At 54.6% G+C, this 23,705-nt stretch overlaps 2 protein-coding genes across 3 annotated transcripts; both read left to right on the forward strand.

The window, feature by feature from the left end:
- The first annotated feature begins 2,569 nt into the window (after positions 1–2,569).
- Positions 2,570–6,529, forward strand: LOC134350027 (uncharacterized). The gene is made up of 3 exons (XM_063054933.1): positions 2,570–2,800; positions 4,717–5,196; positions 5,627–6,529. Exons 2-3 carry the CDS (start codon positions 4,722–4,724, stop codon positions 6,130–6,132), a joined length of 981 nt encoding a protein of 326 aa, XP_062911003.1. The 5' UTR covers positions 2,570–2,800; positions 4,717–4,721; the 3' UTR covers positions 6,133–6,529.
- A 5,635-nt stretch (positions 6,530–12,164) lies between these two features.
- Positions 12,165–22,907, forward strand: LOC134350329 (uncharacterized). 2 transcript variants are annotated; one of them, XM_063055384.1, is made up of 2 exons: positions 12,165–12,294; positions 19,964–22,905. In XM_063055384.1, the coding sequence occupies exon 2, from the start codon at positions 19,981–19,983 to the stop codon at positions 22,153–22,155; it is 2,175 nt and encodes a 724-aa protein (XP_062911454.1). In that variant the 5' UTR covers positions 12,165–12,294; positions 19,964–19,980; the 3' UTR covers positions 22,156–22,905. The 2 variants fall into 2 exon arrangements, with proteins under 2 accessions (XP_062911454.1, XP_062911455.1); XM_063055385.1 differs by lacking the exon at positions 12,165–12,294 and adding an exon at positions 14,264–14,381 and having other exon boundaries at positions 19,964–22,907.
- Positions 22,908–23,705: the final 798 nt, after the last annotated feature.

Here is a 23,705-nt window from a genome sequence, read left to right on the forward strand (position 1 = left end):
GAGAGTCTGTCAGTCTGTGACAGGAGAGTCTGTCAGTCTGTGACAGGAGGATCAGTCAGTCTGTGAAGGGAGGGTCAGTCTGTCTGTGATGGGAGAGTCTGTCAGTCTGTGACTGGAGGGTCACACAGTCTGTGATGGGAGGATCAGTCTGTCGGTGATGGGAGGATCAGTCAGTCAGTCTGTGACGGGAGGGTCTGTCAGTCTGTAATGGGAGAGTCAGACTGTCTGTTACAGGAGGTTCAGTTACCTGTCTCTGATGGGAAGATCAGTCAGTCTATGATGGGATGGTCAGTTTGTCTGTGTCGGGGGTGTCAGTCAGTCTGTGACTGGGGTGTCAGTCGGTCTGTGACTGGAGGGTCACACAGTCTGTGACGGGAGGGTCAGTCTCTCTGTGATGGGAGGTTCAGTCTGTCTGTGACAGGACAGTCACACAGTCTGTGACAGGAGGGTCAGTCTCTCTGTGATGGGAGGGTCAGTCTGTCTGTGACAGGAGGATCACACAGTCTGTGACGGGAGGGTCAGTCTGTCAGTGATAGGAGGTACAGTCTGTGTGTGATGGGAGGGTCAGTCTGTGTGTGACAGGAGGGTCAGTCAGTCCGTGATGACAGGAGGGTCAGTCAGTTCGTGATGACAGGTTCAGTCTGTCTGGGATAGGATGGTCACTCTGTCTGCGACAGAAGGATCAGACTGTCTGTGATAGGAGGATCAGTTTGATACAGGAGGGTCAGTCTGCCCATGATGGCAGGGTCGGTCTGTCTGAGACGGGAGGGTCGGTCTGTCTGAGACGGGAGGGTCAGACTGTCTGTGATGGGAGGGTCAGACTGTCTGTGACGGGAGGGTCAGACTGTCTGTGATGGGAGGGTCAGTCTGTCCGTCCGTGATGGGAGGGTCGATCTGTCCGTCCGTGATGGGAGGGTCAGCCTGTCCGTCTGTGACAGGATGGTCGGTCTGTCTGTGACGGGAGGATTGATCTGTCTGTGATTGGAGGGTCAGTCTGTCTGTGATGGGTGGGTCAGTCTGTCTGTGACGGGAGGGTCAGTCATTCTGGGAGTCAATCTGTCAGTGACACCAGGTTCAGTCAGTCCGTGACAAGAGAGTCACTCTGTCCATGATGGGAGGGTCAGTCAGTCTGTCTGTGACAGGAGGGTTAGTCTGTCTCTGACAGGATTGTCAGTCAGTCTCAGTGGGAGGGTCAGTCTATCTGTGACGGGAGGGTCTGTCAGTCCAGGATGGTCGGTCTGTCTGTGACGGGAGGGTTAGTCTGTCTCTGATAGGATGGTCAGTCAGTCTCAGTGGGAGGGTCAGTCTGTCTGTGATGGGTGGGCCAGTCTGTCTGTGACGGGGGGTCAGTCTGTCTGTGACCTGAGGGTCAGTCTGTCTTGGTCAGGAGGGTCAGACTATCTGGGACAGGAGTGGTGAGAGTGTTTGGGACAGGGGAGTGGGTCAGCCTGTCTGAGAAAAGGCGGTTGGTCAGACTCTCTAGGACTGGACAAGTCAGTCTGTCTAGGATGGGACTGGTTACTCTGTCTGACATGTGGCTCAGACTGTCTGGGATAGGAAGGTGGCAGATGATCGAGGAATGGAGGTGCCAGTCTGTCTATTACAGGGGTGGTCAGATGGTTGGGACAGGTGGAGGTTATCTGTCTGGGACGGGTGCGGTCAGCCTGGGACTGCAGAGGTTATTCTGTCTGGGATGGGATGGTCAGGCTGCCTGAAACAGGAGTCAGCTTGAAAAGGACGGGAAGTTGTCAGTATGTCTGGGATAAGAAAAGACAGAGTGTCTGGGAATGGCAAGCGGTCAGTCTATTTGGAGCAGGAGGGGTCATTCTTTCTGGTACAGGAGGTATCAGTCTGTCAGGCATAGCAGGGGTGTGTCTGACTGAGACAGGAGGAGTCAGTCTGTCAGGGACAGGAGAGTGGTTAGTCTGTCTGGGACAAGGGAGGTGTCGGGCTGCCTAGGACAGAAGGAGGCAGTCCATCTGGGACGGGAGGGTTCAGACTGTCTCGACTGTATGGGTCTGTCTGTCTGGTATAGGAAGGCTGAATCTGTGGCCAGATGCTGCTGTGGAGGCCAAGTCTTTATATTTATTTAAGGCAGCGTAGACAGATTCTTGATTGGTCAGGGCAAGAAGGGATATGGGGAGAAGGCAGGAGATTGGGGCTGAGAGGAAAATGGATCAGCCTTGATGAAATGGCAGAACAGATTCGATGGGCCAAATGGCCTAATTCTGCTCCTATATCTTATGGTTTTATGGGTCTATCTGAGGTAGGAGGCTGGTTTGTCTGGAACAGGAGGGGTCAGGTTTTCTGGGATGGAATGTATGGGACCCGAGTGGTCAGACTGTCTGTAAAGGACGGGTCAGTCTGTCTGAGAGAGGAGGGGGCAGACTGCTTATCTGGATATACGAAAGGAGAGCAGGAGTTGGCCATTCGGCCTGTCGGGACTGCTCTGTCTTCACCCAGGTGGCGGCTGGTCCAGATGTCCCGGACTTCTGGAAAATTTCCAAATCAGTCTGCTCCATTCCGGGACCTTGGCGGCTGAGTGGACGTCGGTGAGTCGCGGTCCGCGTCAGCCGCTCACTCCCCGTCTGCACATTCCTCGCCCGGACATCGCGCTCCCTCCTTTCCCCCCCGTTCCGCTCTCTTTCCTCCGCGGTGCTCCCTCCCTTCCCTCCTCCCCCAGCGCTCCCTCCTTCCCTCCCCGGCTCCCTTCCTTCCCGCACGCAGTTGCGCCTGTCACCTGCGGGACTCGCGGCTGAGGTTCGCTCGGCGTCGGGACAGGTGCCTGCGACTGGGGAAGGTAATTAGGGCGGAGGGGTGGGGAAGTGGGGTTAGTGGGTGGATGGATGGAAGGAGGGGAGGCTGGGGATGAGAGGGGAGGGGGCGGCGAACTGTGGTGCTAGAATTTCTCCGACCTTTCTCCTTCTGCCTTAACGCTTCGTCGGACGGGGCGCCGTCGCGTCCAGGTCTCACCCAGAGACTCGTAGATACCCCTCCGCGGTCTCGGTGCCACAATCCCCTTCCTCCTCACATCCCCCACCCACCATTGTGTCTGCATTTTCTCCTTTCTCTCCACATTCCGAGTCTCACGGTCCTCCTCCTCGCCCTTACTCCCCCTGTCTCCACGTTCCCTCCCTCCATCCCCTTTCTCTCCAACACGATCTTTACTATCCATCTATCCATTCTTTCTTCAGCCATTTTGTTCATTTGCCCTCTCCTCAATCATTCGCCCACACCCTCTCTCTTTCACAATTAGGTCTCCGTCTCCTCTTTCTTTCCTCGTTTCCTCTCTCTCTCCTCTGCTCCGAATTTTTCTCCATCCCCCCCCTCTCTCTCCCCCCTCCTTTGGATCTCTCTCCCCTTCATCCGAATTTCTGTCTATCCCTCGCTCTTCGCCCTATTCTCCTCTCCCCCGAAACTTTCTCCATCCCCTTCTCTCTCCCCGCTCTTCCTCCACCATTTCCCCTCCCTTCCTCCCCTCTTTGTCCCTCTCCCAGTTTTCTTCCTCACCGTTCCTCTCTGCCGGGGGCTGGCTGGGTTGGAAGGTGAGAACCCGTGGACCGAAGGTGCGGTCGTCGACTGGGTGGAGAGCTGAAGGTGAGGTGAGACGGCGGGTCGCGGTAGGTTGTCGTTCAGACAAGAAGCCTGCGACCAGTGGTGCGCTGCAGGGATCGGGACTGGGTCCACTGCTGTCCGTCATCTGTACGGGGTGCTGAGATTGTAGGTGAGGTGGTTAATATGTCTGTGCCGGACACCACGACCGGGAGGGAGGTTACAGTGGGATCTCGAACGACGGGCAGGGTGCCTGTTGGAATGGAAGATGCAATTCGCCCAATGGGTGGTGATTTATTTTGGGAATTTCCAGAACAGGACGTACACAGAGAGCGGCAAGTCCCTAGGGGGGTGTCGTAGACCGTAGGGAACATGTACATAGCTCCCTGCAGGTGGTGTTACAGGTTGACAGGGTGTGAAGAAGGCGTGTGGGTGCTGGGTTTGCAGTGGGTGCTGTTGGGTGGCTGGGTGTTTCGGGGTGAAATTTTTGTGCAGGTGTTGGGTGGCTGGGTGTTTCAGGGTGGGCTGTGTTGCACTCTGTGTTTTTGGACTTGTGTACTATGTTTTGGGGTGGGCTGTTTTCAGGCAGGCGTTTTGGGACTGCGTTTCGGACGGTGTATTTTAGAACTATGTTTCATGTTGGACTGTGTTTCCAGGCTGCATATTTCGGGTCTGTGTTTCCGGCAGTGTCCGTTGGGAATGTGTCTTTGGCCAATATATTTTGGGACTGTGTTTCCAGTCAGCGCATTTCAGGATTGTGTTTACTGAAATGTTTAATTTGGGACTGTGATTTTGGGCAATGTATTACCTTGGCACCCCTCTGGCAATATACTGACTGTTCGAGAGAGCCTGTAGCATGTCCAGTTGTTGGGATGAACAATGGTCTTTCACGGATTCCAGATCACTGTCTCTTGGGGGCTTACCTGTCGTTTTCATGGTGGATGGTGGGGGCAGCTGATGCTTTCTTCGGGAATAAGTGGGGGGAGTGAAAGGGACAGGGTGATGCTTTGCTGCTGCTTGTGCGCGGGAGGGGAGGGTTCTAAATTTTCTGACATTCGAGGATTTTCTTCTGTTTCATGGATGTCGGTGAAGAGTAAGAGTTTCAGGTTGTATACTGTCTGCACTCTCGGGTGGTAAATGGAATCACTGATCCTGTGATTGCAGTGACCATGGAGGAGGAAGTGGAGCGGATGTTTGAGGAGCGTACGCTGCCCCATCTGGTGCAGAGCCTGGGCGCACTGCTGAAAGTGGTGCGGACTGCACTCAGCAGCCCTCCTGGCGGCCAGGAGCTGGATGTGGATGGGATCCAGCAGCAGGTGGAGTTGGCCAGCAAGGGGGCCAAGCTGGCAGTCGGCCACGCACAGGAGGCGTCCGAGCAGATGGATCAGGTGTGTGAGAAGGCAACGGCGCAGTACGGTCAGCTGAGCACCCAGCGCCGGGAAAAGAGCGCGGCCCTACAGGAGCTCCAGACCAAGGTGCGGCAGATGGAGAGTGAGAAGGAGCTGGCTGCCGGCCGGCTGCAGGCTGCCACCGTCTCCCTGCGCCAGGCCGAGGACGCACTGCGTTCAGCTCGCGCCAAGGCCGGAGAGAAGCAGACTGGGCGAGACGTCGGCATTGGGCTCAGCTTCCTGCTGCCCTGTGTGGGTGAGTCTTCGGGGAGGGTGCTGCCCAACAGTGCTAAACGGTGGTCAACAGTGAGCGGGCACTAGTCAATGCTGGTTATCAATGGGGGGAATCACCGGGGGGGGGGTGGAATCACTGGTAAATGGTGGTCAGCCATAGTCAGCACTAGTCAATGCTGGTCATCTGGGAAGGGCACTAATCAACAGTGGCCTGCACTGATCTGATGCAGGGGTTGTGGGAGGCCTTACAGGTGGAGGGGTTGTGGGTGGGATGGAGGGGATGAGGGTGTGGGAGGATATCACCCCGTCTCACTTTCCCCTCCCCCCAACTGCAATTCCCGTGGCTGTGGGTTTGGTTAGGTGTGAATGGGATGAGAGGGGTCGGAAGCGGGTGGCCCTGGGAAGGGGGGTGGTCACTTGCCTCACTTTCCCCTCTACCCTCCCCACCACAGGGATCCCGATGGCTGTGGCCTTTGAGAAGGAGCGCCAGTTGAGCAAGTCGCAGGTGGAGGTGGCATCGGACGACAGCTCCCAGCTCCGCTCCAGCGTCTCCAAGGACGAGCAGCTGCTCGAGCGGCTGGGTGGGGAGCTGCCTGAGCTGCAGGCCCAGGCCCAGCAGCTCGAGATGGAGCTCAGCGAGATTGCGGGGGCTGAGCAGGAACTGAAGGAGCGGCGGGGGCAGCTGTCTGAGGCCCAGGCCCGCCTGCGTGCCTCCTTCCACCAGCTGGGTGGTCTGCAGGGGAAGGTTGGCGCACTGAGCCTGCAGTGCCAGAACCTCTACAGCCTGAGGCCTTTGTTGCCGCCACTCGAGGAGGCCATTCTCCAGAGCCTGATGCTGCCCAACCAGCCCCCCTTCACCCAAGCCTCCCTGCAGAGGCTGATGGGAGACCTGAAGACCCTTCAGCCCCGGCTCAAGACCCTGCATCTATCACAGGACAATGATGAATACCTGAAGTGAACCCACCTCAGGGTGGCCCAGGTCAGGCCTGGCTCACAGGATCCTGGAGGAGGGTAGCACATGAGGGTTCAGGACAGTGGGGTCTGAGATTCCATGGGTAGGGCAGTACCCAGGATGCTGGAGCCCAGGGATGGGCAGGAGAGCAGCCAAATGCCTAACTCCCACTGCCAACCAGCACATGCTAACCCTGGGCAGAATGCCTCACAGGTTGGGGGACACTGACACCTCCACCTGGCTGCATCCTTGGATAGTGACACTCAACTTGTGTCTCTGGCCCGCGGGCTGTGCCTCTGACCCCCAACCTATGCCCCTGACCCATGGATCTCAACTCCTGGATCACACATATTTCTGAACCTCCTGCATCTCTGTGACCGAGCTTACAAATAAAATATTGTTCCTTCAAGTCTCCCCATCTTGTTGGTGTTGGGTGCTGGGTGCTGGGTGGGTCTATGGCTACTAGTTGGGTTCGGTGGGTACGTGGTGGAGTCTGTAGGTGCTGGGTGGGGTCTGTGGGATGTCGATGGGTTCTAGATGGGTTCAATGGGTGCTGGGTGGGGTCTATGGGAGGTCGATGGGTACTAGATGGGTTCAATGGGTGCTGGGTGGGGTCTATGGGAGGTCAATGGGTACTAGATGGGTTCAATGGGTGCTGGGTGGGGTCGGTGGGAGGCCGATGGGTAGTAAATGGGTTTGGTGGGTTCAGTGGGTGCTGGGTGGGGTCTGTGGGAGGTCAATGGGTAGTAAATGGGTTTGGTGGGTTCAATGGGTGCTGGGTGGGGTCTGTGGGAGGTCGATGGGTAGTAAATGGGTTTGGTGGGTTCAATGGGTGCTGGGTGGGGTCTGTGGGATGTCAATGGGTTCTAGATGGGTTCAGTGGGTGCTGGGTGGGGTCTGTAGGAGGTTGATGCATTCTAGATGGGTTCAATGGGTGCTGGGTGGGGTCTGTGGGAGGTCGATGGGTAGTAAATGGGCTTGGTGGGTACATGGAGACGTCTGTGAGTACTAGGTGGGGTCAGTGGGTGCTGGGTGGGGCCAGTGGGAGGTCTGTGGGTACTAGATGGGTTTTAGTGGGTACATGGTGGGGTCAATGGGTGCTGGGTGGGGCCAGTGCCGGGTCTATGGGTACGAGATGGGTTTGATGGACACCCGGTGGGGCCTGTGGGTGCTGAGTGGAGTCTGTGGGTGCTGGGTGGGGTCAGTGGGAGGTCTACGGGTACCAACTGGGTTTGGTGGGTACATAGTGGGGGTCAGTGTCAGGTCTATGGGTACTAGATGGGTTTTAGTGGGTACACAGTAGTGTCTGTAGGTTCCGGATGGAGTCTGTGGATTTTTGGTGGGGTCAGTGTCAAGTCTATGGGTACTAGATGGGTTTGATGGATACATGGTGGGGCCTGCGATTCTGGGTGGGGTCTGTGGGTGCTGGGTGTTGCCTCTGGGCATGGTGTAGAATCTGTGGGTGCTGGAGTAGTCTGCGGGTGTTGGATTTGATCTGTGGGTGCTGGGTTGGGAGTGAATTGACTGTAGTCTCGTAAACCATAAGGCATAGGGGCATAATTAGGCCATTTGGCCCATCAAATCTGCTCTGCCATTCAATCATGCTGGTCCTTTTTTCCCCTCCTGAACCCCATTCCTCGGCCTTCTCCCTGTAAACTTTGATGCCATGTCCAATCAAGAACCTACCAACCTTTGCCTTAAATACACCCAACAACGTGGCCTTCACAACTGCCTGTGGTAATAAATTCCACAAATTCACCAACCTCTGGCTAAAGAATTTTTTCCACATCTCTGTTTTAAAAGGACGCCCCCCTATCCTAGACTTGCCTAGACTCCCCCACCACAGGAAATATCCTTTCCACATATACTCAGTCTCAGCCTTTCAACACTCGGAAAGTTTCAATGAGATCTCCCCTCATCCTTCTAAATTCCAGCAAGTACAGACCCAGAGCTATCAGATGGTCCTCAAACGAATACCCTTTCATTACTGGAATCATCCTTGTGAACCTCCTCTGGACCCTCTCCAATGCCAGCACATCTTTTCTTAGACGAGGAGCCCAAAACTCTTTAGAATGCTCAAGGTGAGGCCTCACCAGTGCCTTATAAAGCCTCAGCATCACATCCTTGCTCTTGTATTCTAGACCTCTTGAAATGAATGCTAACATGGCATTTGCCTTCCTCACCACCGACTCAACCTGCAAGTTAACCTTCAGAGTGTTCTGTACAAGGACTCCCTAGTCCCTTTGCAGCTCAGATTCCTGGATTTTCTCCCCATTTAGAAAATAGCCTGCACATTTATTTCTACTACCAAAGTGCCTGACCATCCATTTTCCAACTTCGTATTTAATTTACCACTTTCTCGCCCATCCTCCTAATCTGTCTAAGTCCTCCTGCAGCCTACCTTTTTCCTCAACACTACCTGCCCCTCCACCAATCTTTGTATCATCTGCAAACTTGCCAACAACACCATCTATTCCACCATCTAAATCATTGATATACAGAATAAAAAGAAGTGGTCCCAACACCGACCCCTGTGGAACACCACTAGTCACTGGCAGCCAACCAGAAAAGGATCCTTTTCGCTGCCTCCTACCAATCAGCCAATGCTCTAACCATGCCAGTAACTTTCCTGTAATACCACGGGCTTCTAACTTGGTAAGCAGCCTCATGTGCGGCACCTTGTCAAAGGCCTTCTGAAATTCCAAATACACAACATCCACTACATCCCCTTTATTGATCCTACTTATAATTTCCTCAAAGAATTCCAACAGGCAAGATTTTCCCTTAAGGACACCATGCTGACTTTGGCCTATCTTGTCCTGTGTCACCAAGTACTCCATCACCTCATCCTTAACAATTGACTCCAACATCTTCCCAACCACTGAGGTCAATCAGGCTTACTGGTCCATAATTTCATTTCTTCTGCCTCCCTCCCTTCTTAAAGAATAGAGTGACATTTGCAATTTTCCAGTCCTCCAGGACCACCTCCAGAGTCGAATGATTTTTGAAAGATCAAGATCCTAGTCAAGAACATACAAACCTCCACTTCAAATATACCCAGTAATTGGCCTCCAAAGCCATCTGTGGCAATGAATTCCACACTCTAGTGCAAACATACATGCCCACAGTGTTCAGCTGAACAACACCAAACAAGTAAACAAGTCCCTTCCCAACAAACCAGACAAGTAAACACGCCCCTTCCCACCCCGTCTCTCCTTACAACTACAACCGGGGGCAGTTGTAGTCAATCCCACTGAGCATCCTGTACCTGGAGTGAGAGGCTGGAATTTCTAAGGAGATGCAAGGGGCAAGTTTTTTCACTCAGAGAGTGGTGGGTACCTGTCTGGGGGTGGTGGTAGAGGCAGGTACATCAGGGACTTTTAAAAGAGGTTCAGATAGGCACAAGACTGTGAGGGAAATGGAAGGGTATGAACATTGTGTATGGTGAAGGGATTACTTTAGTTAGCCATCTGGTTGCTAATGATTGGTTCGGCACAACTCTGTGGGCCGAAGGGCCTGTTTCTGTGCTGTACTGTTTGATGTTTGATGCTTGGGAAGGGGTGTTGAGGGCCAAGAGCAGGATGTAGGGGTGAGCTGCAACTGGCCCAGCCAAAGAGGGGTTAATCCCTGGACCATCCAGGAAGACGGTGATTCACTGACCGGACACAACGCTCTGCAGTGACCTTGTTCAGCACTGCCGAGTACTGAACGGTGCCAGGAATCAGCAGAGACATCTCCGGTTAAAACACAGTCAAGGCCACTGCTGCAGTGTGCAAACCACAGTCCCATCATGTAGTTCTGGGTGAGAAACAGAGCTACGCTCCCTCCATTACTGACCCACTACAAATGCCCAACATCAGGACACAGGATGAAGCTCCCTCCATATCCTCCCATCACACACTCCCGGGGTCACAGACAGAGAGAAGCACCCTTCATAACCACCCATTATATGCTCACAGGGTCAGAGACCGAGCAAAGATCCCTCTACACCATCCCATCACAAACTCACAGTGTCAGACCGAATGTACCTCCCTCCACACCATCCTATTACCCACCCCAAGTGTCAGACACACAGTGGGAGTGGGAATGTGTGTGGGGGGGTGGGTGGGGAAGGGATGGGGTTGGAGTGAGAGGGAGGGGGTGGGGTGGGGTGGGAGTCAAGCAGCAGTCTCCGTCGCAATTGTGGCTCAGACTTGGATGCTTTCATTTAGCTTGTAAAAAGCACTCCCTATCCACCTCGCCCTCCCTCTCTCCCTGTCTCAGCCATACCCTTCCCTCTTTCCCCTCTTCTTCTCCCTCCCCCTCCCCACCCCACCCCAACCTCCCCATCCCCATCCCACATCACCTTCCCCCTCCCCCTCCCCACAGTGTCTGAGAAAGTGCCACACAGGAGGCAGCTCCAGAAAGTTTTGCAGCACAACCAATCCAAGGCGTAACCCCATCGTGGACGGTCGCAAGCAGGCTACCAAAGGAGGTTTGCACCCGGGACCAGAAAACCCATCCTGTAAAAGCCCAGAGCTGCACAACCACCAGCGGAAGCTCCACACACCTCATACCTGCGGTGAGGGACACCAGGAGGCAACATGGAAGCCTGGCCTGGGAAAGAGGACTCTGGCGAGCCTAGTGGTGGTGGTGGACTTCAGAAGAAGTCTCCAAAGTAAGCTGGTACATGGGATCCAAAGCTGGCTTGCTGAGGGGAGGCAGAGGGCTAGTGACAGTAGCTGGACAAAGGCCAGGGGATACACAGTGGACCGCTGATGTACAAAGGCTGCGTGCATCCATTACTGAGAGGTGACTCAACAAGGTATGTTCATCACACACAAAACACAGGAGGAACTCAGCAGGTCAGGCAGAATCTATGGAGAGGAATAAACGGTTGACGTATCTGGTCGAAACCCTTCTTCAGGACTGGGGGAAGGGGCAAGCCAGTGTGGGTTAGAGTCAGAGGACAGAGGGGAGCGGTGAGGGAGGGCCTTACAGATGCCAAAGATCCAGAGTAACACACACACAACGCAGGAGGAACTCAGCGGGCCAGGACTCCAGTGTATATTCATGACAAGTGAGAAAGTACCGAGATCATTACGGTTGCACAGACCTGCGTTAAGACCACACCTGGAGTATTGTGTTCTTATTTAATGGAGAATGTAATTGTAGAGATAGCGAAGGTGGGAAGAGAAAGAAGGCCGTTGATGGTCTGTGTTCTCCAGAGCTACAAAGAATGAAAGGAGATAGTGTTGAAACTAAATAAACAGGGAGGGAGGGAGTGAATGACTGGCTGTTCCGAGGTAACAGCAGACAGAACCGAGCCTAAACCACCTTCACCCCGCCGAGACACCTTCACTCCTCACTGACCACCTGTCAACTCTCCCTCCCATTCCGTCCATCTCCCTAAAAGCCTCTTCCCCTCAATCACCCTCCTCCCCACTCTCTCACACTGTTCTCACCCTCCCTCCCTCTCTCCCTCCTTCCCTCCCTCTCTCCCTCCTTTCCTCCCTCCCTCTCTCCTTCCCTCCCTCTCTCTCTCCTTCCCTCCCTCCCTCCCTTTCCCTCCCTCCCTCTCCTTCCCTCCCTCCCTCCCTCTACTTCCCTCCCTCCCTCCCTCTACTTCCCTCCCTCCCTCTCTCCCTCCCTCCCTCTCCTTCCCTCCCCCCTCCTTCCCTCCCCCTCCCTCTCCTTCCCTCCCCCCTCCCTCTCCTTCCCTCCCCCTCCCTCTCCTTCCCTCCCCCTCCCTCTCCTTCCCTCCCCCTCCCTCTCCTTCCCTCCCTCTCTCTCTCCTTCCCTCCCTCCCTCTCTCTCTCTCCTTCCCTCCCTCCCTCTCTCTCTCTCCTTCCCTCCCTCCCTCTCTCTCTCTTTCCCTCCCTCCCTCTCTCTCTCCTTCCCTTCCCTTCCCTCCTCTCCTCCCTCCCTCCCTCTATCGGTCTATCGAATCACCCTCCGCCCAACTAGAGATCACTAGTACCACCTCTTCGTGACGTCCAACCAATCACCACTCGCACAAGTGCTTCCGGAATCTTGGAGGCTGCGGACTAATCGGATTGGTCCTGGAGGTTTGCACAGTGATTGGCTGGCGCGGCGGCAGAGTGCGATGTTATTGGTCTTATTCCGCGCTGTCCCGCCCCCAGACTCGGAGCCCGAGGGTGGGGTCGGACTGTCGGTGTGGGTGAGCAGGTGAGTGGGTAAAGGGTGCGAGGACAAGGGGACACGGGGAGGGGCGAGTGGAGGGAAGGTGGGACGGGAAGCGATGGGGGAGGAGGAAGGAAGCGGGGAGGAGGGAAGAGGGAAGGGGAGGGAGTGAAGGGAGGAGGGGAGGGGGAGGAGGGGAGGGGGAGGAGGGGAGGGGGAGGAGGGGAGGGGGAGGAGGGGAGGAGGGGAGGAGGGGAGGAGGGGAGGGGGAGGAGGGGAGGGGGAGGAGGAGGAGGGGAGGAGGGGAGGGGGGGAGGGGAGGGGAGGGGGAGGAGGGGGAGGGGAGGGGAGGGGGAGGAAGGGGAGGGGAGGGGAGGGGGAGGAGGGGGAGGGGAGGGGGGGAGGAGGGGGAGGGGAGGGGGAGGAGGAGGGGAGGGGGAGGGGGAGGAGGAGGAGGGGAGGGGAGGGGGAGGAGGAGGAGGAGGGGAGGAGGAGGAGGGGAGGGGGAGGAGGAGGAGGAGGGGAGGGGAGGGGGAGGAGAGGAGGGGAGGAGGGGGAGGAGGGGAGGGGGAGGAGAGGAGGGGAGGAGGGGGAGGAGGGGAGGGGAGGGGGGAGGGGGGGAGGGGGAGGAGGGGAGGGGGAGGAAGGGCGGAGGGGGGAGGGGGAGGAGGGGAGGAAGGGGGGAGGGGGAGGGGGGGAGGAGGGGAGGGGGAGAGGGAGGGGAGGGGGGGAGGAGGGGAGGGGGAGAGGGAGGGGAGGGGGGGAGGGGGAGAGGGAGGGGGGAGGGGGAGGGGGGGAGGAGGGGAGGGGGAGAGGGAGGGGAGGGGGGGAGGGGGAGAGGGAGGGGGAGGGAGGGGGGGTGAGGGGGTGAGGGCGGAGGGGTGAGGGGAGGGGAAGGGGTGAGGGGGTGAGGGCGGAGGGGTGAGGGGAGAGGAAGGGGACGAGAGGGGGAGTGGAGGGAGGGAGGGGAGAGGTGGGGAGAGGGGAGGGGAAGGGGTGAGGAGGGGAGGGGAAGGGGTGAGGGCGGAGGGGTGAGGGGAGAGGAAGGGGACGAGAGGGGGAGTGGAGGGAGGGAGGGGAGAGGTGGGGAGAGGGGAGGGGAAGGAGAGAGTGGTGAGGGTGGGGGCAAAGGGGAGGAAGAAAGGGGAAGAGGGAAAGGAGGGAGTGGAGGTGGGGAGAAGGGAGAGGAGGGAGGGGAGGAGAAAGTGGTGAGGGGAGGGGAAGGGGTGAGGGGGTGAGGGCGGAGGGGAGGGGAAGGTTTGAGGGGGAGGAGAGAGTGTGAGGGGGAGGGGAGAGGAAGGGGACGAGAGGGGGAGTGGAGGGAGGGAGGGGAGAGGTGGGGAGAGGGGAGGGGAAGGAGAGAGTGGTGAGGGTGGGGGCAAAGGGGAGGAAGGAAGGGGAGGAGGGAAAGGAGGGAGTGGAGGTGGGGAAAAGGGAGAGGAGGGAGGGGAGGAGAAAGTGGTGAGGGTGGGGGCGAGGGGGAGGAAGAAAGGGGAAAGGGGAGAAGTGGGAGGGAGGAGAGGAGGGGGAGGGGATGGAGGAGAGGAAGGGAGAGGGAGCGAGGCGATGGGAGAGGAGGGACAGAAGAGAGGGGAGAGGAGAGAGTGGTGAGGGGAGGAAGAATGGAGGGAGGGGGAGGGAGAAGTGGGAGGGGAGAGGCGGAGTGGGTGGAGGGGGAGAGGTGGAAGGAGCGGAGAAGGATGGAGGGAAAGGAGGGAGGAGAAGGGCGAGGAGGGATGGAGGGTAGGGGAGGAGAGGGGGAAGGGAAGGAGGGGGGGAGAAGGCAGGAGGAAGAGAGGGGGACTGGGTGGAGGGATGGGAGGGGGAAGGTGGGAGGAGAGAACGGGAGAGGGAAATAATGGGTAGGGGTAAGGAGAGGGGAGAGTGGGTAGAGGGAGGGAGGAGATGGGGAGGAGGAGAAGGGAGAGGGGTAGGGGAAGGATGGAGGGGAGGGGTGGCAGAGGGAGGGAGGAATCAGTCATTTGATAAAATGGGTTGTAAAATGGTTTCTTCAAGGGAAAATCGGGCCTGACAAATCATGTTGGAATTCTGTAAAGGAAATAACTACCAGGACAGACAAAGGAGAATTGGTTGATGTCGTGTATTTGGATTTTCAGAAGGCCTTTGACAAGGTGCCACACATTAGGCTATTTAATAAGCTACGAGCCCACGGTATTACAGGAAGGATTCCAACGTGGAGAAAGCAGTGGCTAATTGGCAGCAGGCAGAGAGTGGGGAAAAACTGATCCTTTTCCGATTGGCTGCCGGTGACTCGTGTGTCCAACAGGGGTCTGTGTTGGGACCCCTTCTTTTACGTTATATGTTAATGATTTGGAAGATGGAATAGGTGGCTTTGTTGCTAAGTTTGCTGATGATATGTAGGTAGGTGGAGGGGCAGGTACTTTTGAGGAAGTAGAGAGGCTACTGAAGGTCCTCGACAGATTAGGAGAATGGGCCAAGAAATGGCAGTTGGAATACAGTGCTGGGAAGTGTATGGTCATGTGCTTTGGTGGAAGAAATTAAAGGTTTGACTATTGTCTAAATGGAGAGAAAATACAAAAAAACTGGGACACAGAGACTGCGGAGTTCTTGTGCAGGATTCCCTAAAGTTTAATTTGCAAGTTGAATTTGTGGTGAGGAAGGCAAATGCAATGTCGCATTCATTTGAAGAGGACTAGAATATAAAAGCAAGGATGTAATGTTGAGACTTTAAGCACTGGTGAGGCCTCACTCGGAGTATTGTGAGCAGTTTTGGGCCCCTTCGAAAGGATGTGCTAAGACTGGAGAGGGTTCAAAGGAGGTTCACGAAAATGATTCCAGGACTGAATGGATTGTTATACGAAGAGTGTTTGATGGCTCTGGCCCTGTATTCACTAGAATTCAGAAGAATGAGGGGAGACCTATTTGAAACCTGTTGAATGGTGAAAGGCCTTGATAGAGTGGATGTGGAGAGGATGTTTCCTATGGTGGGAGAGTCTAAGACCAGAGGACACAGCCTCAGAATAGAGGGGCATTCTTTTATAACAGAGATGAGGAGGAATGGGCCATGATCACAGTGAATGGTGGTGCTGGCTCGAAGGGCCGAATGGCCTACTCCTGCACCTATTGTCTATTGAATTTCCTTAGCCAGAGAGTGGTGAATCTGTGGAATTTGTTGCCACGGGCAGCTGTGGAGGTCAGATATTTATGTATATTTAAGGCAGAAGTTGATAGATTTATGATTAGTCAGGGCATGAAGGAATACGGGGAGAAGGCAGGAGATAGGGACGTGAATGGTCGAAAAATGGAGGGTTGTGTGGGAGGGAGGGGTTAGATTGATCTTAGTGTAAGTTAAAAGGTCAGCACAACATTGTGGGCTGAAGGGCCTGTACTGTTTTACGTTGTGTGTTTTATGCGAGTATTTGGATCAGCAAATTTGTGAATGACACCAGGTTTGGGGTGTAGTGGACAGCAAGGAAGACTATCAAAGCTTCCAGCACCATCTGGACTGGCTGAGAAATGGCAAATGGAATTTATTGTAGACAAGTATGAGGTGTTGTGCTTCAGTAGGACCAACCAGGGTAGATAGATAGATAGACATACTTTATTGATCCTGAGGGTTTCATTACAGCCGCACCAACCAAGAATAGAGCATAAATATAGCAATACAAAAAACCACAAACAATCAAACAACAAAATGCAAACTATGCCAGATGGAAATAAGTCCAGGACCAGCCTATTGGCTCAGGGTGTCTGACCCTCCACGGGAGGAGCTGCAAAGTTCGATGGCCACAGGCAGGAACAACCTCCCATGACGCCCAGTGTTGTATCTCGGTGGAATATGGCCGGAGTCCATACACAGGTCTTACACAGTGAACGGTAGGGCACTGAACAGTATGATAGAACAAAGGGTACTGGGAATACAGGTCCATAATTCATTGAAAGTGGCGTCACAGGTAGATAGGTCATGAAGAAAGCTTTTGGCACATTGGCCTTCATAAATCAAAGTACTGAGTGCAGGAGATGTTGAAGTTGTGCAAGATGTTGGTGAGGCCTAATTTGGAGTATTGTGTGCAGTTGTGTGTCACAAACCTACAGGAAAGATGTAAATAAGGTTAAAAGAGTACAGAGAAAGATTATGAGGATATTGCCATGACTTGAGGGCCTGAGTTACAGGGAAAGGTTCAGTACGTAAAAACTTTATTTCCTCGAATGAGGGAGATTTGATCGAGTATACAAAATGATGAGGGGTATAGACAGGGTAAATACAAGCGCAGGCATATGAGAGACAGCAGGTGCGGGGATTATGGGTCGAAAGGCCTGTACCGTGCTGTAAAGTTCTGTGTTCCGTGTCGTACCTTACAAAGTGCTCAGCAGGTTCTCCAGTTCAGTTGATAGTGGTTGATAGGTCCTTGATTAATCGGGGTGTCAGAGGGAGAAGGCAGGAGAACGGGGTTGAGGGGGATAATAAATCAGCCATGATGGAATGGTGGAGCACACTCAATGGGCTGAAGTCACACACACCCAACACAAACGCTCTCTCGCAGATATGTACAAACAGCAAACACACGCATGCACACAGCTCTCCCAGACGGTGTGTGATGTTGGACATCCTCAGGCCCACTTCCCCTTGGTGGCGAGGCTGTGGGAAGTGAGAGAGAGAGCTGTGGTTGCGTGCTGTTCCTCGACGGTGGAACCTTGTCAGCTCTGGGACTGGGAACTGGGAGCTGGAGATTGGAAAGCAGTCCATGCCCTCAGTGGGAGGGCTGGTGAAGCCATATCTGTGAGACACCATCGCTCAGGAAAGTGTCCGAGTACAGCCAGCCTACCCCTCTCTCTGTTACCTCTCCTCCTCCACTCCACCCTCACATCCCAGCCTTCCCCTCTCCCTGCTCTGTCTCACTCTACACCCTCCACATCCACTCCTATATCAACTTTGCCCAGTTTCTGCCCCTTCTATTTTCCCCACACACTCCACCGTCCCAGGATGGGTAACCAGCTCCCGTTCACTGTGCTGGCCCATTCCAGCACAGCGCCTCATCCCACATCCCAGCACAATCTTGATGGGAAGCCCTCAGACTCTCTCCTCCCATCAGCTCGGATTGAGGAGAGAAATCTTGTAACTGTTTGCCCTTAGCTGCCAGGTATTAGAGCAAACCCAAGAGTCTTGGCCTGAAACCTCCACTCCCATGCCCCTCCACAGAAGCCCCTCTCCCTTCTGGTTGCCCTATTACAGGAAAGCTGTGGGGGCTTAGGTTTACTGGATGCAGGGTGGGGGGGGGATACTTGCAGGTAACATGGAGCTTGGTGGAGCTGTGGATAGTGTAGAACGTTGTCGTAGGTTACAACTGGAGATTGAGAGGATACAGAATTGGGCTGAGAAGTGGCAGATGGAGTTCAACATGGGGACATGTGAAGTAGTTTACTGTGGAAGGTTGAATTTGATGGCAGAACGCAGGATTAATGGAAGGATTCTGAACAGTGTGGAGGAACAGAGAGATCTTGGGGTTCACGTCCGTAGATCTCTCAAAGTTGCTGCGCAAGTTGATACAAAGATTGGTGGTGCCACGTTAAAGTGATGTTAATACAAGCGGGTGTAATTGTAAGGAGATTGGAGGAAAGTATAGAAAGGATGGCAGAGGTAGGTTTTTTTTACGCAGAGTGGTGGGTATGTGGGACACACGGGCAGGGGTGGTGGTAGATACAGCTACATTAGAGGCATTAGAGAGACTCTTAGACGGCAAACAAATGTAAAATAACATGGGGGACTACGTGGGAGGGATCTTACAACAGGTTCAACACTTGCACAGCATCGTGGACCGAAGGACTGTACTGTTCTATGCTGGCTGCATGGGTTACAACAAAGGTTGCCCAGACTTGGGTTGTTTTCTCTAGAGTGTTGGAGGCTGAGGGAGATGTGATAGAGGCTTATAAGATTATATGAGGAATATGAAGAGTAGTCAGACAGTATCATTTTTCCAGGGTTGATATAACAGAGGGCATGCACTTCAGGCCCAGAGACCTATGAAAAGTGTTTGATGTTGACCCTTTCACTGGTGGGATCATTCTACTGAATATCCTCTGGACTCCCTCCAATGCCAGCACATCCTTTCTTAGATAAGGGGCACAAAACTGTTCACAGTGCCTTACAAAGCCACAGAATTACATCTTTGCTTTTGTATTCTAGTACTCACAAACTGAATGTTAATATTGCAAACAACAGGAATTCTGCAGATGCTGGAAATTCAAGCAACACACATCAAAGTTGCTGGTGAACGCAGCAGGCCAGGCAGCATCTATAGGAAGAGGCGCAGTCGTGTTTCAGGCCGAGACCCTTACTCACTCTTCCTTCAGTTAGTCCTGACGAAGGGTCTCGGCCTGAAACGTCGACTGCGCCTCTTCCTATAGATGCTGCCTGGCCTGCTGCGTTCACCAGCAACTTTGATGTGTGTTGTTAATATTGCATTTGCTTTTCATAAGACTGACTCAAGCTGTGAATTAACCTTTAGGGAATCCGGCATGAGGACTCCCAAGTCCCCTTGTGTGTCGGTTTTTTTGAATTTTAGAAACATGTAAAACCTACAGCACAATACAGGCCCTTCGGCCCACAAAGTTGTGCCGAACATGTCCCTACCTAAGAAATTACTAGCTTACACATAGCCCTCTATTTTTCTAAGCTCCATGTACCTATCCAAAAGTCTCTTAAAAGACCCTATTGTATCCGCCTCCACCACCATTGCCAGCAGCCCATTCCACGCACTCACCACTCTCTGAGTGAAAAACATACCCCTGACATCTCCTCTGTACCTTCTCCCCAGGACCTTAAACCTGTGTCTTCTTGTGGCAAACATTTCAGCCCTGGGAAAACGAGAAAAATTTTCTCTCCATTTAGAAAATAGTCTACACTTCCATTTCTTCTACCAAAGTGCCTGATTAAGCACCTTCTGACACTGTATTCCATCTGCCCATTCTCCTAAATTAAGAACTTCTGCAGATCCCTGCTTCCTCGACACTACCCGCCCCTCCTTTTAATACTGTATTTCTGTTTTTGCATGTTTTTTAATCTCTTCAATATACATAATTGATTTACTTGTTTGTTTATTATTATTATTCTTTTCTCTGCTAGATTATGTATTGCATTGAACTGCTGCTAAGTTAACAAATTTCACGTCACATGCCAGTGACAATAAACCTGATTCTGATTCTAGCCTGTCTTCATTCCATCGCAAACTTGGCTGCAAAACCATCTATTCCTTCATCCAAATAATTGCCCAACAACATGAAAAGGTTCTGTAATAAAACACAGTCACCATAAGTCACTGGCAGCCAAGCAGACTCTGACTCTTTGCCTCCTGTCAGTCAGCCAGCATGCTACCCATGCTAGTACCTTTGCTGTCGTACCATGGGCTCTTGTTAAACAGCCTCAAATCCCTCCTCATCTCTGTTCTAACTGGACGTTCCTCTGTTCTGAGGCTGTGCCCTCTGCTCCTAGACACCCCCACCATAGGAAACATCCTCTCCACATCCACTCTATCTAGGCCTTTCAATATATGTTCAGTTCTTTGTGCCTGTGGGAGTGTCTGTGTCACTGCCATTGTCGGGTTTGTATGTACACACACTGAGCTGTCCCCACCCCCACACCTCCTGCTTGTGTGAGCGCCCTCTGCTGGGGCTGTGTTTTGATTGGTAGATGATGCTGTCATGCACTGACCCGTGTCACCCCATTGGTCGACAGGTGGCCGGAACGATCCCATGGCTGCGTCGGCGTCGGCAGAGGGCGGAGTGCTCGCCCCCATCCAGGGCGCCTTCCTGCGGCATAGCCGGGCGGAGGAGGTGCGCAGAGACAGCCAGCTCCTGATGCAGCCCTACGCCAACTGGGAGGAGTTCCTGGTGCCTGCGCCCACTGCCATCTCCATCCTGGGCGAACTGATCGCGCTGTCCTCGGCCGGTGACTTCCCGCTCAACCGGCACAACACGGAACACCACTACCAGCACCTCCGCTACCCGGAGTCCTTCCGTGCCTGCCTGGCGCAGCTCAGCAACCAGGGCTGGAAGACCTTCAACCTGGCCCACAAGAACATGGACCAGATTCGACTGCATTCCCAGAGCGTGCCCGAGCACACGCGGGCCGCACTGCACACCCTTCTGCGGGGAGATGGGGCCGCGCTGGCCCGTCTCCTTCCCCGGCAGCTGGGCAGCATCCGCGCTGTGGCGTGCGAGTGCCAGACGCTGGCTCAGGAGGTAGAGGGAGCCTTCCTGTCTGTCACTGACCTCATCCACGAGCTTCTGGAGGCCTGCACCAGTGCCCGGGGGGCGTACGAGGCGGAGGTGGAGGAGGCGAGACGGGTGCTGGAAGCGGCGCAGCGCCGGAAGGTGACGATGGAGGGGGAGAGGAGGCGGGCGGAAGAATACTTCACCCGAATGACCCGGGAGGTGGAAGAGGCTCAGTACAGTTACCGCAGTGCGGTCGATCGGGCGCCCAGCGAGTGGGGGGTCCTGGGGATGATGGCGGTGGAGAATTCCATTGGTGTGGTCAGCAACCTGGTGTCGGGCTTCCTGTCCACGGTGACTGCCGACCCCGTCAGCCTCTCCACCACCGTGGTCGAGTCTCTGGCCAACGTGGGCAACGCCATTGCGGAGAAGGTGCGGAATAAGGAGGGCAGAGCACCGCAACCCCCGCCGCAGCCCCAACACCCTGTTAGTAGCCGCCTGCTCTCCACTTCCACCGAGCTGATGGTGGCCTCCATGAAGCTGCGGGATCTCCTGTCCCCCGAGGCCGAGTTGTGCACCGACTCCCTGCGGGAGCCCGACACGAGCCAGACATCCCATCGCATCTTCCAGAGTGTGGAGGCCGAGCTGTCCCGGGAGGAAATGGAAGAGGAGGGAGAGGAGGAAGATGGGCCCAGGCAGGCTGCCCTCGCCCTTTGCCACCGGGGCATCGGGGTCTGTCAGCAGCTGGAGGAGCTGCGGGGGAGCCCAAGCCCCAGCGAGGAGCAGCTGGCCAGAACATCGGCCGCCATCGGCCACCTCTACAACAAGGCGCTGAAGTTCAGCGCGGGCTGCCTGGCCGCCGGGTCGCCGGTGCTCACCCCCAGCGCGCCCAACCTGTCAAAGTTGGCGCAGTCCGCTGATCCCGAGGACAAGAGCATGGTGCAGGCACTAGTGACCCAGGCACGGCTCAGGGTGGAGAACGCCCGGACACAGCTGGAGACTACCCGCCGCGAGTACGAGAGGAGCTTCGAGGGCCTGAAGCAGAGCAACCGGGAGCTGGACGAAGTGGTGGAGCGGATGAGGCGCTGCCAGGTGGCCGAGGTGGATTTTGGCACTACGCTGAAGATGCTGGCCCAGGGCCTGGAGGCCTTGTCCAGGGTGAGGGAGCAGTGGACCAAGATGATCCGCTTCTTCGAGATGGTCTCCAACTTGATCCAGGTGTGCCTGGGCAAGTCGCTGCAGATGTTTGCCGCCCAGAGTGAAGACGTGCAGGAGCTGCAGAACTATAGCCAACAGCAGCTCGTCCGAGACCTGGTCTACGCACAGGCCTTCCAGGCATCCAACATCTCCTGCCTGGTGCACATGATCTCCAGCACCTACGTGGATGTGTCGGGCTGCTTTCTGATGGAGCGGGTCACTCGGCTGGGCCGCCTCATCACGCTGGACCCAGAGGATCCGCGGTTCGCGTCTGAGCGCCAGCTGCTGCAGCAGGGCTGCGACGACGCCCGCAGGATGATCATGGAGCGCGTGCTGAGCAGCCGCCAGGAGTTCGAGCAGCGGGTGCAGCAGCGCATCGAGGCCATCGAGAAGGGCCTGAGGTCCGCGCTGCCCCCCGCTTCGCCTCAGGAGCAACAGGCCATCGAGAGCTCCCTCGCGCAGCCCGCCCACTCCATCTTCCAGGAGATCTCCCAGGAGGAGGAGGAGCAGTGGGCCTGAGGGTCAGCAAACGGAGGGAGAGGCCTCAGGAGAGCGTCTTGAGACACAGTGAGGGACATGGGGGTGTGCTTTAGAGGGGAGTGCCTGGTCTGGGACAGATGTGACCCCCCCCCCCGCCCAGTTTGGGTGGGAATGCTCAGCCAGAACTGGAATTTTATTTCATTTTAACTTAAAGATTTTGTGCAGAGTAGGCTCTAACAGTCCTTCGAGCCATGTCACCCAGCATCCCGACAATCCCGATTCAACCCAAACCTAATCACGGGACAATTTACAATAACCAATTAACCTACTGTTGTGTTAACCATTATGCTGCGGTGTGCCTGTCTCCCTCTTTCCCAGCCCAACGGTCAACTCGTGGGACTTGGTGGACGCTCTGTGAAAGGGGTTATCACTTGGGCTTCTGAATCAGATTCATTATCACTGACGTATTTTGTGGAAATTGCTCAGTGGCAACAGTACAGTGCGATACCTGAAAAAGTACTATGTTATAAAATCAATAAATACTGCAATTACCTTATGGTCTTGTTTTGTGTCTTACGGTCTTATATTTAACACAGATAGGTTTGTGATTAGTCAGGTTATGGGAGAAAGAAGGAGAATTGGGTTGAGAGGAATAATGAATCAGTCATGATGGAATAGCACAGCAGACTCGATGGGTCAAATGGCCTAATTCTGCAGCTTATGTATTTTTTTGCTTCAATCAGTTAAGTATTTAGAACCAGTGCCTTAGGACACAGCCTCAGAATAGAACCGAGATGAGGAGGAATTTCTGTAGCCAGAGAGTAGTGAATCTTTGAATTCGCTGACAGACATCTGTCGAGGCCAAGTTATTGAGTATACTTAAAGTGAGGTTGATAGGTTCTTGATTAGTCCGAGCATTAATACTCCAAGTGTTGTCTCATGAGGGCCTTATAGAGCCTCAACATCACATCCCTGCTCCTATACTCTGTTCCTCTAGAAATGAATGCCAACATTGCATTCACCTTCTTCACCACCGACGCAACCTGGAGGTTAACCTTGAGGGTAACCTGTACGAATAGTGGAGCAGACTTGATGGGCTGAATGGCCTAATTCTGCTGTTACAGTCCTGTACAAAAGTCTTAGGCACACATACACACGGCTAGGGTGCCTCAGCCTTTTACACAGGACTGTATTTGTCAACGTGGACCGGGGAGCCAGCTTCTAAATCTGCTGGGACAAAGGATGTTAGGAATGGTGAGGGTGGAGCAATGCTGGAGGGGTGTAGGACGGGTGGCAGAGAAGGAATGTCTAGGGAGGGGGGGGTGTCCCGGTTGCAGGCCTTGATGAACTCTAACATTTTTCAGGCAAGATTTCCCTTTACAGAAACCATGTTGAATTTGACTTATTTATCCTTAGTCTCCAAGTACCCTGGAACTTCATCCTTAGCTGTGGAGGCCAGGTTGTTGAGTGTATTCAAGGCAGAGCTTGATAGGTTCTTGATTGGAAATGGCGTCAAAGGTTACAGAGAGAAGGCTGGGGAGTGGGGCTGAGGAGGGGAGAAAAAGGATCAGCCATGATTGTACGGCCGA

This window comes from Mobula hypostoma, chromosome 8, assembly GCF_963921235.1.
Source record: "Mobula hypostoma chromosome 8, sMobHyp1.1, whole genome shotgun sequence".
In the NCBI taxonomy this organism is placed as follows: Eukaryota; Metazoa; Chordata; class Chondrichthyes; order Myliobatiformes; family Myliobatidae; genus Mobula; species Mobula hypostoma.